This window comes from Prionailurus viverrinus, chromosome D1, assembly GCF_022837055.1.
Source record: "Prionailurus viverrinus isolate Anna chromosome D1, UM_Priviv_1.0, whole genome shotgun sequence".
NCBI classification, from domain to species: Eukaryota; Metazoa; Chordata; class Mammalia; order Carnivora; family Felidae; genus Prionailurus; species Prionailurus viverrinus.
In genome coordinates this window covers 101,517,941-101,535,972 of record NC_062570.1, presented here as the reverse complement: position 1 = coordinate 101,535,972, position 18,032 = coordinate 101,517,941, and the positions used below count along the sequence as shown (strand labels likewise).

The 18,032-nt window shown below is 36.5% G+C and overlaps 2 protein-coding genes across 2 annotated transcripts; both read right to left on the bottom strand.

Moving 5' to 3' along the window:
- Positions 1 to 6,354: 6,354 nt before the first annotated feature.
- LOC125146795 (olfactory receptor 1052-like) lies at positions 6,355 to 7,293 on the bottom strand. Its single transcript, XM_047823643.1, has one exon. It carries the CDS (start codon positions 7,291 to 7,293, stop codon positions 6,355 to 6,357), a length of 939 nt encoding a protein of 312 aa, XP_047679599.1.
- Positions 7,294 to 16,432: 9,139 nt separating this feature from the next.
- On the bottom strand, positions 16,433 to 17,371 carry LOC125176078 (olfactory receptor 5AS1). Its single transcript, XM_047876896.1, has one exon. It carries the CDS (start codon positions 17,369 to 17,371, stop codon positions 16,433 to 16,435), a length of 939 nt encoding a protein of 312 aa, XP_047732852.1.
- Between the last annotated feature and the right edge of the window lie 661 nt (positions 17,372 to 18,032).

Genomic DNA, 18,032 nt, shown 5'->3' with positions numbered 1-18,032 from the left:
CTCCAAAGAGCTGCTGATCAGCCATATATATTTATGAGATATGCTTTTTCGGAGTTTCATAAAGTTGGGATAATACAGGTTTTTTTTGGTCTAGATTTTTTTCAATCAGAATACTGTTTTGAGAAACATTGTGACAGCAATCATTAGTTGTTGTTGTTGTTGTTGTTGTTGTTTGGTAACATTCCATTATATGCATATACACACTTTGTTTATCCGCTCACCCCTTAATGCACTTTGGGTTGTTTGCAATTTTCGGCTACTTCGAATAAACCCGTTATAAATACTAGAGTAAAAGTTTTGAAAGGACAAGATTACTCAGTTCTCCTCCATAAGTATCTAAGAGTGAAGTCTTTCACTTCATTCACAGGGAATATCTATTTATTTAAATGTCCCGTTCCTCTCAGCAATGTTTTACAGTTTTCCTGTCTTTACCATCAAGTTGATTTTTTGTTGTTGGATTTATTCCAAAAAGTTTTATACATTTTGTACTATCGTTAATAGAGATATTTTATTAATTATTTGAGCAGTTTGCTAGTAATACACAGAAAACAGTTGAGTTTTGTATATTGATTTTGTAAGACTTGGTAAGACATTTTATGTACATGAAAATTTCATCCAAGAATAATGAAAATTGTACTTATTCTTTTCTAATTTGCCTGCCTTTAGCATTTTCTTTGTATTGTTCATTTATTTTGTGTTATTCTATTTTGTTTTTTTCATTTTTTTAATGTTTGTTTATTTCTGAGAGACAGAGTGCAAGCGGGGGAGGGGTAGAGAGAGGGAGACACAGAGTCCAAAGCAGGCTCCAGGCTCTGAGCTGTCAGCACGGAGCCCAAGGGGCTTGAACACAAGAACTTTGAGATCATGACCTGAGCCAAAGTCTGAGGCTCAACCCACTGAGCCACTCAGGTGCTCCTGTAATGTTCTATTTTTTATTGTTCTTTCATTTAGTATTGTTCCTTTATTTTGTATTGTTTATTCCTTCCTTACTTATTTTTTGCCTCATTTTTGAATTGTTCTACCTTTTACTTAAATGTAAAGCGCATCTATTCCTGCAGCTTCTTTTTGTGTATTTTTGTGAATTGTATGTTATGTAATGGGAATCTCCAGTAAAATATTCAATAGAATTTTTTTACCAAAAGCAGTTTGTCCAATACTATGTCAGGTTTTTATTTATTTATTTATTTATTTAGTATTTATTTATTTATTTATTGTTTTGCTTTTTAACCTCTTTCTCTTCTCTTCCTCTCTGGAAACTTCACTATGTGTCTATTGTTATACTGAATCGTATCACACAAATCTCTGCTGTGTTTATTTTCCTTCATTCTTTTCATGTTCGATCTTCAAATGGGATGATTTCCATTGATTTATCTCTAAGTTCACCGATTCTTTCTTTCATCATCTCATACTTGTTTTTGGATCTTTTTAATAGATTTTTCATTTCAGTTATTACATTTTTTAACTACAGAATTCTCATTTGGTATTTAATCCTTTTCTTTTTATTGAGATACTCTATTTGATGAATACTTATTGTTAACACTTTCTTTTAATTCTTTATATATATTTTCTTTAATTATTTGAACATATTATTTATATAATACCTTGAAGTCTTTTTCTGCTCAAGCTAACATCTGGGTCATGCAGTTCCTACTGACTTTTGTTCTTCCTGAGTTCAATGCATTACAATTTTCTGTTCCTTTATAGGTCTTGTAAATTTGAGTTAAAAACTACACTTTATAGGGGCACCCAGGTGACTCGATTGAGCATCTAACTCTTGATTTCGGCTCAGGTCATGATCCCAGGGTCATGGAATCAAGCCCCACGTTGGGTTCTGTGCTTAACATGGGACCTGACTAAGATTCTCTTTCTCTCCCTCTGCCCCTCTCCCTTGCTGATGCTCTCTCTCTCTCTCTCCCTCTCTAAAAACTAAAACAATAAAAAATCTTCTCTTTATATGTACAGTGTAGATGCTCTGCATTTTTTATGTGCAACTTTATTAAGTACTGGCAACTTTCAAGATTGTTGTTCTGAGTAACATCTCCATCGGTGCTTTATAAGAATAATAGCACCTCCATCTCTTCACCATTTTTATTATTTTTTATTTTTTTATTTTAATTTTTTTAATGTTTATTTTTGAGAGAGAGACAGAGTGTGAGTGGGGGAGGAGCAGAGAGAGAGGGAGACACAGAATCCGAAGCAGGCTCCAGGCTCTGAGCTGTCGGCACAGAACCTGACGCAGGGCTCGAACTCAAGAACCGTGAGATCATGACCCAAGCTGAAGTCGGACGCTTACTGACTGAGCCACCCAGGCACCCCCACCAAAATTTTTATTTGCCTCTCCCCACTCACTATTTGTTTTAAAGATTTTATTCCTTTTAATCTATCTTAAAGATTTTATTTCTTTAAGCAATAAAGATTTTATTTCTTTTAAGCAATTGCTTTTGTTTCTTTTAAGCGACATGGGTCTCGAACTCACAACCACAAGTTAAGGAGTCACTGGCTCCAACAATTAAGCTAAAACAGGTACCCCTAATACTAAATATTTCTAGAGGCTTCAGTGTTTTGTTTTGTTTTCATCTCTCACACGTTTACTTCTATGATCCATCTTAAGTCAATCTTCACGTATGATATGAGTTAAAATTAAGGTTTGTAACTCTTTTGTAGCCCTGCTTATATTTTGTGTTTTCCTGCTCTTTCTTACTCTTTTTTTAAAAATACTTTCAGGCTTGGGCCGGTTGGTGGCTCAGCTGGTTGAGCGTCTGACTTCAGCTCAGATCATGATCTCCTGGTTCGTGAGTATGAGCCCCGGATCGGGCTCTGTGCTGACAGCTCAGAGCCTGGAACCTGCTTCGGATTCTGTGTCTCCCTCTGTCTTGGCCCCTCCCCTGCTCGCGCTCTGTCTCTTCAAAATGAATAAATGTTAATTTTTTAAAATACTTTCAGGCTCTTTGCATGTGAATGAAATTTTCATAGAAAGGGAGGATAACATTACTTTCCACCAGGGAGGGCTTCACTCTTTCTAAAAAGGCAGAAAGAATGAGAGGCTGAATAAGTTAATTCAATTATTATTTGGGCTAGTTCTGGACTGGGTTGAAATTAGAACTCATTTTTCTTCTGGTTTGTCCCTGTTGCAGGGTTCAGGTGGGCCTCTCTCTTTCTAGTCCTTAAATACTGCAGAAAAATCAGTTTTGACTCTTTGGCGGTGTAAAGTTAGCCTCCTGCCCTATACAGGCATACCTTGGAGATACTGTGGATTCAGTTCCAAAATGCTGAAATATAGTGAGTCAAGGAAAATATTTACTTGACTCTTTGGCTATTATGTCACATAATAGACATTACGTGATAGTCTATTAAGTGTGCAATAACACTGTATCAAAAAAAACACACAATGTGGTACTTTAATTTAAAAACATTTTATTGCTACGAAATATTAACTATCATCTGAGCTTCCAGTGAGAGTTACCATCATTGGTCACCATTGATGTACAAATACGCAATGAGGGGCACCTGGGTGGCTCAGTCGGTTAAGCGTCCGACTTCAGCTCAGGTCACGATCTCGCGGTCCATGAGTTCGAACCCCACGTCAGGCTCTGGGCTGATGGCTCTGAGCCTGGAGCCTGCTTCCGATTCTGTGTCTCCCTCTCTCTCTGCCCCTCCCCCATTCATGCTCTGTCTCTCTCTGTCTCAAAAATAAATAAATGTTAAAAAAAATACACAATGAAAATTTTGGAGTATTGCCAAGAATTACCAAAATGTGACACAGAGTTACAAAGTGAGAAAATTCTGGTGGAAAAGTGGCACCAATAGTCTTGCTTGATGCAGGGCTGCCAAGAATCTTCAATTTGTTAAAAAAAAAACAAAAAACAAAAACAACGCAGTAGCTGTGAAGTTAACGTGAAGCAAAATCAAGCGAGGTGGGCCTGTACATCTTCAAATGGGAGCCAGTGCCTTGAGGGGGCTGCCAGCCCTGTGTTCGACGCAGACCTCTACCTTGGGTGGGAACTTATCAGCCAAACGCCTAAACACTGAGAAAGATGTCACTGTCTTTCCAGCTACAACCGAATCTGCAAAGTCTGAACCTTCTCGTGCTCCAAAAAGAAAACTCTAGCCCTTTGTGCCTGGCTTACAGCAAGATCAAAATCTGGCCAATGCTTTGGGGAAGAAACCCGTATTACATTTGGTGCTAGCAGGACTTCCTGTCTTCTAAGCACAGCAGGAAAGTGGGAGATTTTACTCCACCCTGCGGTCCAGAACCAATTGCTTACGTTCTCTGCCCTCCATCCCATCCAATTTCCTGTGAGGCCAAAAACAGCTGTGTGTTTAAGCTCCCAGGTAATCCAGTCATCTCTGCAGGCCACATACCTGCCTAAAGGGCCACTGTTCTCTCTGTGGCTCCAAAAGCAGCCACAGAGCACAGGAGTCCCTCCTTTAGGTAGACTACAATCTTCAATATTTACTTTGTTTGGGACAACACCAAATGTTCCTCTGTTTTCCTGTTCCTCCTTGTTCCTGTTCCTCCTCTGTTTTCCATTAATTCTCCATTTAGATATGTCTATCCATCTATTTGTCTCTCTAATCTATTATCTATCTGTCATCTGTCAATCATTTATCTACCCCTTTTCATCTATCATCTATCTATCATCTATCTATCTATCTATCTATCTATCATCTATCTATCATCTATCTACCTGATCTACTATATGTCCATCCTTTCATTTATTTGTTTACCTGGCCTTCAGGCCTGCTCAGAGCCAGAATATGGCTAATGCCCTGAGAGGATATACAACCATGTGGGTAAAACCTGCAAATATCTGCCCAAACCTCTCCCGAGTCCTCTGAACCCTCTGTAGACCCTCCAGGCAAACCATGTGTGCATCACCAAGTATGCCCTGAATCAGTGAGAGGAAGTCAGCTCACATCTTCAAATTTACATCTCTCTGAAACCTAAGCCACTCCAACTCTCTTTTCTTCCATAGAGACTCACTTTATTCCAGAGATGATGTCTTATCTTATCTTGCTTGTCTTGTCATTTTTGCATAGATGCTGTTTCGATCACAAGCTACTCCATCCAGAAGTAAAAGTGCTCCTGTCATGTTATAAGCACTTTCTCCATATTTTCATAACTTAAAAAAAAATTGAGGGGTGCCTGGGTGGCTCAGTCGGTTAAGTGTGCAACTTTGGCTCAGGTCATGATCTCGCAGTTCATGAGTTCTAGCCCCTCATCGGGCTCTGTGCTCAGAGGTCAGAGCCTGGAGCCTGCTTCGGGTTCTGTGTCTCCCTCTCTCTCTCTTCTCCTCCCCTCCTTGTCTCTCTGTCTCTCTCTGTCTCTCCAAAATAAACATTAAAATTTCGTTTTAATTTTATAAAAACAATTGAAACATTTCAAATTTGCAGAACAGACTCAAGAATAAGACAGATTTTCAAAAATATTTAGATGATCTCTCCTGTGTTCTTTACCTGTAGATCCTAACTGCAATTGCTACATTTGTTTTATTTCTCAATTTCTACTTACTGTATGTACATGAGTGTATATACATATATTTATATTTATGCTTATAATAGGAATGACATAATATTATTTTATATTATCCAGTATATAGTCATGCTCTCCAAATGTTTGCGATCCAATATTAGGTAATGCATTCATCTTCACACAACACTTTGGAGACTCTTTTATTATATTCCTCTATTACCCATTCCTCTAACACCTTTTGCTCCGTATCCTGAATCTATTTGTGTTTGGATCTCACAGCATACTTGGTACAAGTAAAGGGATTCAACAGAAGTGTGTTGAATGAATAAACTATAACTAATGTATGTCATTTCTTCTATAACCACTCTTCTAAGATATCACTAAAATATGTAACTTAAATACAGAAGTGGAGATATATGTCCTTACTTCAAAGGCAACACTTTAGAACAACAACAACAACAAAAAGATCTGATTCCAAGATAATCAAGCCAAGGGACTATTTCATTCTTCCTCTCAGATAAGAGTGCAGTTGTTGGAGTATTGGAATGTTCTTTTCATTTGAACCAGTGTCAGACTCTTTTAAATCCATGCTGAGCTCTTTCACAGTTTAGCATCAGAATTTCTCAGAAAAAAAAAATGTATCAGCTCTTGAGAGAAAGGAACTGTTAAGTCACAAAACAATGAATGGTCAAATAGAGTGATTTTCCAGTAATTTTCCATTAATTCTCAACACTCAACACTCATGTCAAACTCAACACTTAGTCTTCAATTTCATAAGACTATCTTGATTATAGTTTTGTTGGCATTTGTGTCTGTAATACAATTTTCAGGAAAGGCTATCAATTTAATGTTAGGTCAACAAAGCCACCACCAAGGTTGTGTCAGGTGGGGGTTCTCTTCCACCACATTGACCTTTTTGCTGCCTCTTTTACATCCTTATTGCGTAAGCTATAAATCAGTGGGTTCAGCATGGGGATAACCAATGTATAAAACACAGCAGAGACTTTCTCCTGTTCCAGGGAATACTGAGAACTTGGCTGGATGTAACTAAAGGTTACAGAACCATAGAATAAGGTCACAACAGTGAGGTGAGAGGCGCAAGTGGAGAAGGCTTTGTGCCTCCCCTCAGCTGAGCGGATTCTCTGGATGGCAATGATGATGCACGTATAAGAGACCATGATGATAGTGAAAGTGAACATTGCAATGACCCCAGAGAAAACTAAAAGTAGCATCTCATTGTTATGGGCATCAGAGCAAGAGAGTCTCAGAAGAGGCGGAATGTCACAGAAATAATGATTCACGATGTTAGGACCACAGAAATCTAGCTTGAGCAAACCTATTGTGTGTGTCAACGAATTAATGAGCCCACCCAAGTATGACGCAAGGACCATCTGAATACAAACCTTTTGGGTCATTATGAGTGTATACGACAAGGGATTAGCTATTGCCACATAGCGGTCATAAGCCATCATAGACAGAAGGATGCCCTCTGTGGTTACATAAACTGCAAAAAAGAAACTCTGTAGAACACAACCAGAAAATGTGCTAGCTTTGTGTTTTGATAGAAAATTGACCAACATCTTTGGAGCAAAGACAGTAGAGTAGCAGATATCACAAAAAGAGAGGTTGCTAAGGAAAAAGTACATTGGAGTATGAAGTTGGGTATTTAACCAGATCAAGATAATCATCCCCCAATTACCTGCCAGAGTGATGGAATAAATAAAGGAGAAAAGGAAAAAGAGAGGGATCTGCAAATTAGGGTTTTCAGTTAAACCTACCAGAAAGAATTCCTTCACCCCTGTCTGGTTCCAACCTGCCATGCATTCAGGTTCATACAGCTTTTCAGTCGCAGAGCAAGGTGATATCACTCAGATGAAAAAAGATATATGTATATAATTTCCTCCATGATCCAGGATCCATAATAGCATTGGAACATTTATGTCTACCCTATAGTTGGTTGAAAGAAAGAAATTAACTTCATCAGTGGACTATATAAGTACTGGACAATTCATCTACAGTGTCTTAAATTTTGGGAACTGGAGATTATTTTATTCCCTGCTTCTCAGTTTCCACATCATAAATATTACAAAAGAGAAACTCTCTGACAAGAAATTATTAATTGGTTGAACCGATAGTCAAACACGACTATGCTTTATATCAAACCTCTGACTCATTCTAGGACATATACAAGTCCTCTGCTTACATGGGCTACACACTGTTGCACCTCATTATAGAAATTATTTTTTCGGGCACCGGGATGACTCAGTTGGTTAAGCATCTGACTTTGGCTCCGCTTATGATCTCATGATTTGTGTATTTGAACCATGCATCAGGCTCTGTGCTGACAGCTCAGAGCCTGGAGCCTGCTTTGGATTCTCTGTCTCTCTCTCTCTTCTCTGTCTCTCTCTCTCTCTCAAATAAATAAAACTTAAAAAAAATATTTCCTTATCTTTTGGCCAAACTGTTCCTACTTTTTTTTTAGGTTATGTATCTATTTTGAGAGGTGGGGGAAGGGGCTGAGAGAGAGGGAGACAGAGAGAATCCCAAGAAGGCTCTGCACCATCAACACAGAGCCCACTGTGGGGCTCAAACTCATGAACCATGAGATCATGACCTGAGCTGAAGTTTCTGCCTCCAGACTGAGCCAGCTAGGTGCCCCTGTTCCTACTTTTTAATACCCAGTTAACTCATGATTCTGACTTTCATAATAGGCAACCCCTTTCCTTTCCAAATCTCAAACATCAGAACTTTATTTTGCCTCACCTTTTGCCCAGATTCCACACTCGCAAGTTCAATGACCATGTCCTCCGAAAGAGCTGGATTGAGAGAAAGAGGTAGAACAATCTTTTCTTCATTTGATATTGTTAAGGCCAATCAAAAACTAGCAGGACAATTTAATTTGAAAATCCTTCCCTTTTGCATCTTTGTATAATTTCACCTTTACATCTTTGTTTTTTTATCATCATTAAAACAAAACCTCCAAAAACCCAATGTATAGAGACAAGATATGAGTGTGAGGGACCAAAACTACACCTATCAGATATGCCTGCTTTCAAAAATGTAGACTGCCACAGAGTTTCACTTGTTTTTTGACATATTATACTTATTCAATAATATTTATGGTTAAATATTAATAAGTTAATTCATTCATATACACTTTCATGCACTCAATAGGTATTCTTACTTACTACTTTATGCCAAGAAATGTTAAATTTGCTAGAAATGAAGCAGTGAGCAAGAAACATGCCACGCTTTCAAGTAGCTCACATTTTATTAGAGAAATAAATAAACAACTATTTATATACTATATACAGTAATAATAAGTGCCATGAAGAAAGGTAAAGAAGAGGGAGTAAGAATGATGATAGGTACCCTATTCTGCAGTATATTAGTTCTGTATCATTACTATAAAAAATTACCAAAAATCGGTGTCTTAGAACAACAAACATGCATTTTAAAAAAGGCATTAGAGATCTCAAAAAAATTGTGGTCTATGGAATTTGAGGTCTACTAAAGTAGGGATAAGGGGAAACTTGGAATATGATCTTTATGGTATTGCTAAATCAAAAGCAAAATCTTCATTCTGTAAGTATAATATTATTTATCAACTGAGGTTATAAATTAGATCCTATTGGGGAGCCTGGGTGGCTCAGTCGGTTAAGCGGCCGACTTCAGCTCAGGTCATGATCTCACGGTCCGTGAGTTCGAGCCTCGCGTCCGGCTCTGTGCAGACAGCTCAGAGCCTGGAGCCTGTTTCAGATTCTGTGTCTCCCTCTCTCTGACCCTCCCCTGTTCATGCTCTGTTCTCTCCCTGTCTCAAATAATAAATAAACGTTAATTTTTTTTTTTAATTCGATCCTATCTGTATTTTAAATCAGTGGCCCTGAGAAACACAGCGAATCCACGTTCAATTGTATCCAAGGCAAAGAAGGAACTATTTGTGGAAATTACCAGTACTTTTTTTTCTGTTAATAAAACCAGATCATAAAGTATAAAATCAAATTTTTAACCTGGAGGGGCGCCTGGGTGTCTCAGTCGGTTAAGTGCCCAACTTCCCCTCAAGTCATGATCTTGCGGTTCATGGGTTCGAGCCCTGCGTCGGGCTCTGTGCTGACAGCTCAGAGCCTGGAGCCTGCTTCGGATTCTGTGTCTCCCTCTCTCTCTGCTCCTCCCCTGCTCATGCTCTGTTTCTCTCTCCTTCAAAAATAAATAAACATTAACAATTAAAAAAAAATAACCTGGAAATAAACTCAACCTAAAACAAAAACAAGAACAAATATTAAAAAAAAAAATTAGAGGTAAAACGTTACTTTGTGTATGTTTCTGAGCAGCAATATTTTTCTCCTGCAAGGCTGTTTAGCATCATGGGAACATGGCATTCTGGAGTATAGCAGAATGAGGAAGTCTTGGTTCCACCATAGCTTAGCCCTTAATTTGCCTTATATTTTGCCTATTTGTAAGAAACTATAAAAAGGAACCAACACGGCAGGGTTTGCATGATTTTCCCTTTTATGTATTTTATGTATTTCCCTAAATGTTTGCATGCTTTTCCCTTTTGTGTATTTTATGTATTTCCCTAAATGTAGGGAAAGAGGAAAAAATGGATTTCCTGCCAGTTTGAAACTATAGCTTATCTAGTCTACTTTAAAAACAATACACCTTGATTTGAAGACTATTTTATCGAGGCACACTAGATTTCTAGTGGGAAGAAGTATCAGCTGGCTGCAGTGAAAACAATGTTAAGCTCTGAAAATCAAGTGTCTGTGTGCATGCCCTGGTTTGATCACAGACAGGATGCAGTGACAAACTCAAGGAAAATAGAAAAATAATTCTTAAAATATTATTATTGGAGCCATCAAATAAAATTACATCTAAAATATTTCCAAAATGTTCCAAATGTTTTCAAAATATTCCAAAATGTTATTATATAGATGAAAGAAATTATTTTCCTTGCGATATAAATACATTATAATTCTCAGATATTCTATTTTAAGGACTTTGCAAAAATATGTGTAAATAGCCTTAAGTTACTGCATCAACTACATATTAAATATTGTAAACACACATGCATACGTGAAAACATTAAGTGCAGCAGGTATTATATACACATTGCCTTTTTTTCATAACATGAGAAGAAAACCTTTGAAATCTAAATAACCCACAAGTTAGGACGTTGTTTTCTGTCTATTTGGGAACATTACTGAAATCATAGAGCTGGTAACAGATTCTTTTAGGGTGAGGAGATAGGAAATATTAAAAGTTTTAAATAAAGCTACGTTACCACTTCTTAAACACATTCACAACAAAGCAAAGTCCAGAGTAAACAGAATATCTGGTATAGAAGACCAGGTTTTCATGATTCTTCAAAGACTGATTGTTGAGAGTGGAGATTTTTGTAACGTTTGGTGGCTTTTCTTTGGGGGACATGAGCTGTCGCTCACGTGTAGATGTGAATCTCGGATGTCCACAGGTAGGATCATTAGAGTCCTTCCCAGTCTCTTAAGACTAGAGCTAATCATGCCATGTGGCTGAAGTCTCCTCAATCACCACCCACTAGATGTCTCTGCTTTCACTTTGATAAAATGCACTCCCTTTAGTACATAAAACGCTCAAACATCTTGGGGTCAAGATGAATAAACGATACAGGGAATAAACGCAGTGCAGGAACTGAAGAAAAGTGTTCCAATCACAAGCATGTGACTCAGACAAATGTTCAAGTGTTCTCATGGTGAAAGAGCTCAGACTGACTTTTTTTTTCCCCCTGTGAAATGGGGACATTCATACATGTTTTGTCTACCTCATTGGTTCATTATGAAATTGATGTAAGGAAACGCATAACATTTTACTCTCCAAACTTTAATAATCATTGACATTAATTTACATTTACACTTGTTATGAGATTTTACACACACACACACACACACACACACATACACACACACAGAGCATTGATTGAATTGCACACTCTCCTTTTGGTTTATTTACATAAAAATGTATGCTTTTCTCAGAGTGCCTGGGTGACTCAGTCCAGAGAGCATCTGACCCCGGCTCAGGTCATGATCTCACGGTTTGTTATTTTGAGCCCCACATCGGACCATGTGCTGACGGTTCAGAGCCTGGAGCCTGCTTCGGATTCACTGTCTCCCACTCTTTCTGCCCCTCCCCCGCTCACCCTCCGTCTCTCTCAAAATCAAATAAAATAACATTAAAAAATATAAAAAATTAAAATGTATGCTTTTCTTTTCAGCAATAATTCAATAGGAATCATAGAGTTGTGGATTGTGCCTTGTAATTCTTTTTTTAGCTTCCATTCTACTGAAGTGGTAGGAGACCCATGAGACACTGTGGGGATTTTGCATATGTTGCACATAGTTTTATTAGCTTTTTGCATAATTTCATATTCATCTCTCTTCAATCATACAAATAATATATTCACTATTTATACATTTGGGAGAGGGTGGTGGATGGTTTTATTAAAGCGTATTGCTAATTAGAATGCCTTAGCTATTTCAACGTAAAAGCAAGTTAGTTACAACATATGCAGATAAAGAAAATAATAAAGTCATGTCAGTCCAAATATTGTGCAAAAATCAAATTCATATCACAAAATTATATGCAGTTGTGAAGATTCCAATAAAACAAAATTAGAGTGTCTTTAGATACAAAATGGAAGATATTACCATGTAATCACAGGAAAAAAATGTTCAAAATCCAACAAAACAGTCAATGGAGAAATAAAGTTACCTACATAATGAAGCAGAAAAAAATTAGGAAGGTTGGAAATTAGAAGCAGGAAAAAAAACCCCAATATTATTAAATGTAGCCAAATTAATGGCACATACTCTAAAACCAGCTTTTTCATAATTTGTAAAGACATTGTTTTAATAACTCTAACAAAGGATCAGTGTCAATGGCCAGAAGATAATCTTAAATACTGGCCAAAAATGCCATGGTTGATACACAACTTGAGTTTTCTGCAATGCAATATCTAACTTTCTTGAGATGGGTTAGCTGCTTCATAAATGGGGAATATTTTGAATCCCAGGAAGATTAGATTTAATACAGAAACAATAAACTTAAGATCATAAAACACAAAGTTTTAGAAAATTTAGATCCTAAGATTTATCATATTCATGAAACCAATTTCAAATACATAATTCAGAAACTGACTTAAGACTGGGTGTTTTGTTGACAGTTGAAGGGAATGCTAGTATGATTTTAAACAGTATTAAACTAATAAGATAATTTGGAATTCACTATATTTATATATTCATGTATTAAAATAAAAAGCATTTAGATTCTTGTGTTGATTCAATTTATTGACCTAATAAGCTTAAGAAGATAAAAAGAAATCTATAAATTCAATGGAAAATATATAGTTTAATTAAATAAGACTATATATTGTGGCAGTTTTTAAGAGCACTTAGGAATGTAATGGTGAAAATTCACTAGTTATATAATTAGACTACCCTGTTTTTGTTATACGAATCAAAATATAAGGAAAAAAGTTTTATTTTTATGTTTATTACAGAAAAGCATTGCTTGTTAAGTAAAATAAGATAGCAAATTAGCAGTGTATAGTCATTACTGTGTGGAAAAGCAGTTCTTGAAGCTAACAATTCGTCTGTCAACAAATAGATGGGGAATTATGTGTACAATATTCCAAAACAAAATCACTCTTCACAATACTTAATTTCCAGCATTTTAGATCAATGATATTTGGAGTCTGATATAATGGTAACTTATCAGTATATTAATTGCTGACTGCACGCTGAAAATTTCATTACATTCAGATTCCCATATATTATTCATGAAACTCTGGTGACATTGGATTAAAAAAAGTCTCTTTCCATACACACTCATGATCTAGTATTAAACAAAGGAGGAAAAAAGGAAGGAAAGAAGGAAGAAAGGAAGGAAGGAAGGAAGAGAGAGACAGGAGAGCGGGGTAGAAAATATCCATATGACTTTGAATATAAATTGTAAGACAATACATAACCTAGACAAACATTAGAATTTCCATCATTATTTTAAAAGCTTTTGTAATTTCACTTTTCATCAATGCAAAGTTCAATCATGTAAAGAATGATTTGTTATTTAGATAAGGATTAGACATTGAAAAATTTACTAATAATAAAATTGTTACTATGAATAATATATATACATTATACATGTTATTTATAATATATTATATGTATATGTATGTATATACAATGGAATATTACTTGGTCATAAAAAAGAATGAAATCTTACCATTGGCAAAGACATGGTTGCAGCTAGAGAGCATTATGCTGAGTGAAATAAGTTAATCAGAGAAAGACAAATACCATATGACTTTACTCATATGTGGAGTTTAAAAAACAAAGCAAAAGAATAAAGAGAAGAAAGAGCGGGAGGCAAACCAAGAAACAGACCCTGCACTATAGAGAACAAAGTGATGGTTACCAGAGGGGCAGTGGGCAAGGGATGGGTTAAACAAGTGATACATGTTAAGGAATGTACTTTCTGTGATGAACACCAGTGTTCTATGGAAGTATCGAATCTCCATATTGTACACTTGACATTGGTATCCCACTGTACATTAGCCAACTGGAATTTAAACAAAAACTTAAGAAAATTAAAACAATGCCAACAACACAAAAAGGCAAATATATTTTGGTTTACTTATTTTAAAAATAACTTATTTTGGAAAATGGAAAAATGAGTCTTAGATTCAATAGGTCCATACAAGGAAGCTGATATTTTTCTTTTCATGCAACCTTATGTCCATCACACAATGGATGGATAACGAAGAGGAAGCAGCTCATTCCACAATATTCCCATCAATGTTTTTTTAAAACAGAGTATTCTAAAATTAAAAGAATAATTCAAATTAACCTATAAGTTTCAGAAACTAGTAAAAAAAAACAATTACAAATGAATGACATTGTGTACTCTAACAAATGCTTCATAGTAGGACACGTGTTTTAACAAGTTGAAGGTCACTGATTTGAATATTGAAATCCAGGTTGTGTTTTTATCTTGTTTTTGTTCTTTTGTTTTCTTTATTTTTATTTTGTTTGTTTGTTTTTTGCTTCCTGGTAACATCTCAGAACATTTGGACTGTTTCACAGATTTTTTTTTTAATTTTTTTAATGTTTATTCATTTTTCGAGAGACAGAGAGAGACAGAGCGTGAGCAGAGCAGGGACAGAGACAGAGGGAGACACAGAATCTGAAGAAGGCTCCAGACCTTAGCTGTCAGCACAGAGCCCAATGGGGGGCTCAAACTCACGAACCGTGAGATCAAGACCTGAGCTGAAGTTGGACGCCTAACTGATTGAGCCACCCAGGCACCCTGAACTTCACAGATATTTTTTAAGGCTTAATTTCTTCTGGAAATTAAACCTTTACTGTTTCTTAAAATCAAATAATAATATAATGGTAGAAAAATAATAAACATTAATATTCCATTAGATTGTAATAAGAAGTGCAAGTTTTACATGTTTTCTAGGAGATTGATACATATTTGAACATCTAATTCTCAAATCATACATACACTAGTAGCTTTACATATATTGTTTCATTTAATCCCCAAAACAACCCATTTCAATGGGCAATATCTTATTGTTGTCTTATCTCCATTTATAGGGTTACATCCACTATAAACTAATCCAGTCACTCATATTTCCACATTTACTAGAAAATGAACAATATCATATTTTCACATGTATACAATGTATTCCTTCAAGTTTGTCAAGATAAAACAAAGAGGAAACGGGAACCGAAGGATGAGAACAACTACGGATAGTTCAATCGACAGAAGCGATCGCAGAGAAAGTAGTGTTTATACTGCAATTGATTTGCGTTGTCAATATACATAATAAAATAACTAGAGCAATTGTTCACCTCTTTGAAGATGGGGACTCAAAGATTCACTCAGGAACAGATGGGCAAATAATTAATAATGTATACAGTTTATAATCTTGATGATCTTCACAAACTTGTTTGGTTTTCACATGTACCCACTGTGAATGGAACAGTAGAGGATCTCTTACACTAATCAGTGCATCCCAGAGAAATAAATGTGTTATAACCTCACACTGTACTAATATTAAAGAGACCCTTGCTATGTGACTTCTATCTAACTTCCTAAGAACCAGCGAAACCACCATTGTTTATCATGAGTGATATCAATTTCCTGATGATAAGTGTTCTGAAAGTGCAAAATCTAGACTCATTTTCCCAGACACAGGAAGCTACATTTACTCACTTCACCATCCATCCATCCATCCATCCATTTATTCCATCCATTCATCCATTAAACATACATGTGATGAGAATATGCCATATTTCCTGTACTGTATAGGAATTGGAACAATAACCAAGATACATATCCCCTGCTGCCAAGGAGTTTCTGCTTATGGATGGGTTGATAGACAAGTCAACATAGACCTTGAGTATAACATGATAAAAAATATAATGAATCAATATACAAAGTATTTTGTGAACACTAATTGGAAAAGAGATATTATTATTTATTTTATCTCAAGCATATTTCATAGAGTAGAGTAATTTTGGAGAGAAGATTTTTAGAAGACAAAAGCATTTTAAAGTATGGAGGATGAAACGTTATCTTTATTTCTGAGAAATGATCATAAATTTAAAATAGTTGACATACAAGGTGTTCATGGCATGATGATATTGGAAGTGCAGACTCTACCTTGAATATTCCTTTTAAAAATTTTTAAATGTTTATTTATTTTTGAGAGAGAGACAGAGGGTGAGCTGGGGAGGGGCAGAGAGAGGGAGAGACAGAATCTGAAGCAGGTTCCAGGCTCTGAGTTGCCAGCACAGAACCAGACACGGGGCTCGAACCCATGAACTGTGGGATCATGACCTGAGCAAAGTCCGGCACTTAAACGACTGAGCCACCCAGGCGCCCCTACATTGAATATTCTTAAATGATTTTCATTCTTATTCATTTGAAAGTCCAGTTTCTTTCTAATAGCTTTTTGAGGGCATTTTTTACATCCCTGTTTCTGAAACTGTATATTATTGGGTTAAACATGGGAAAGACCACAGTATAAAACACTGCAACTACCTTGTCAGTGTCCAGGGAATAGTCAGTGGTGGGACGTAAGTACATAAACAGGAGTGTTCCGTAGAACAAGGAGACCGCTATGAAATGGGAAGTACAAGTGGAGAACGTTTTGCTCCTGCCCCCTGAGGACTTAATGCTCAAAACAGTGATGAAGATACAGAAGTAAGAGATAAATATGACCACAAAAGTGCTAGTCTGGATGAAACCACACAAGGCAAAGAGCAGAAGCTCATTGATATGGATGTCCATGCATGATAAAGCCAGAAGAGGTGGGATATCACAGAAGAAATGATTGACAATATTAGAGCCGCAAAATGACAGCCTGAATGTGAGGCAGACATGTACCATGGAAGTCATACTCCCGCTGAAGTACGCCAACACAACGAAGCAGATACAGACTCTCCTCGACATAAGGGTAGAATAGAGCAATGGGTTACAGATGGCTGCATAGCGGTCATAGGCCATTGCTGCCAGAATGAGGCACTCAGCATCAGCAAAGCAACCAAAGAAAAACATTTGTAGTGCACAGCCATAGGGAGAGATGCTTTTCCTGGATGCTAAAAAATTCACCAGCATTTTAGGAGCGATCGCGGTAGAATAGCAGATGTCTAAGAAAGACAGGTTGCTAAGAAAATAATACATGGGGGTTTGAAGGCTTGGATTGATATGAACTAAGATTATTAAACCCAGATTTCCCACCACAGTTAGTGTATAGACTATAAGAAATACCAAGAAGAGTGTGACCCTGAGAGGCAAATAATCTGTGAATCCAACAAGAAGAAACTCAGTTGGTATGGTATAATTACTCTCCAACATCCTGGTTTTCTTGTTTTCCTTGTCCAAAAGAGATGGGATCAGAACACACGTGTTGACTTGAGTGATGTATGAAGCAAGAACATCTTCACTCTCTCTTCTAAGGAAGCAAATAGAAGGATAATAAAATCATAGTTATGATGGCCTTTTCTGTGACATTTGCTTTTTTTTTTTTCTTTTCTGTCACTTTCTTTAAAAAAGGTAATTAAAAATCTCTGTTGACACTAGAGGATGTTATTCAGAGGTGGTGTTTTGGGAGGCATGAAGAATGTATTTGTTCCTTCCAAGCAGAAATGGGATGAATGTGACTTGGTTGATTAAGACCAGTAGAATTGTGAAAGTTGGCAAAATCCTCAAAGCAAAGCTTTATTTTTCCATCCTGAAATCCCATTCTTCCATGTAAAGGAAAGTTGAGAAAAACTCTAGGAAGAAAGTTACCACTTTCTGTAGATAATTCTACAGAAGAATAACTGTGATCTTGGGAAGTAGTTTAACTTAACTGTTAAGGCACAGTAGTTATTGTAAGAGATGACAGGATTCAAATCCTAGCTTTCCTGCTTACTGGCCACGTGAGAATGATTAAGTTATTTAACCACTCTGTGATGACTAGAGGAATAAATGAGTGGATATTTGTAAATATTGTTTATGTTACTGGCATCTGGCA

Bases quoted from the DNA above. Each gene is read 5' to 3' on its own strand.
- LOC125146795 (XM_047823643.1), bottom strand. From the start codon at position 7,293: ATGGCAGGTTGGAACCAGACAGGGGTGAAGGAATTCTTTCTGGTAGGT.
- LOC125176078 (XM_047876896.1), bottom strand. From the start codon at position 17,371: ATGTTGGAGAGTAATTATACCATACCAACTGAGTTTCTTCTTGTTGGA.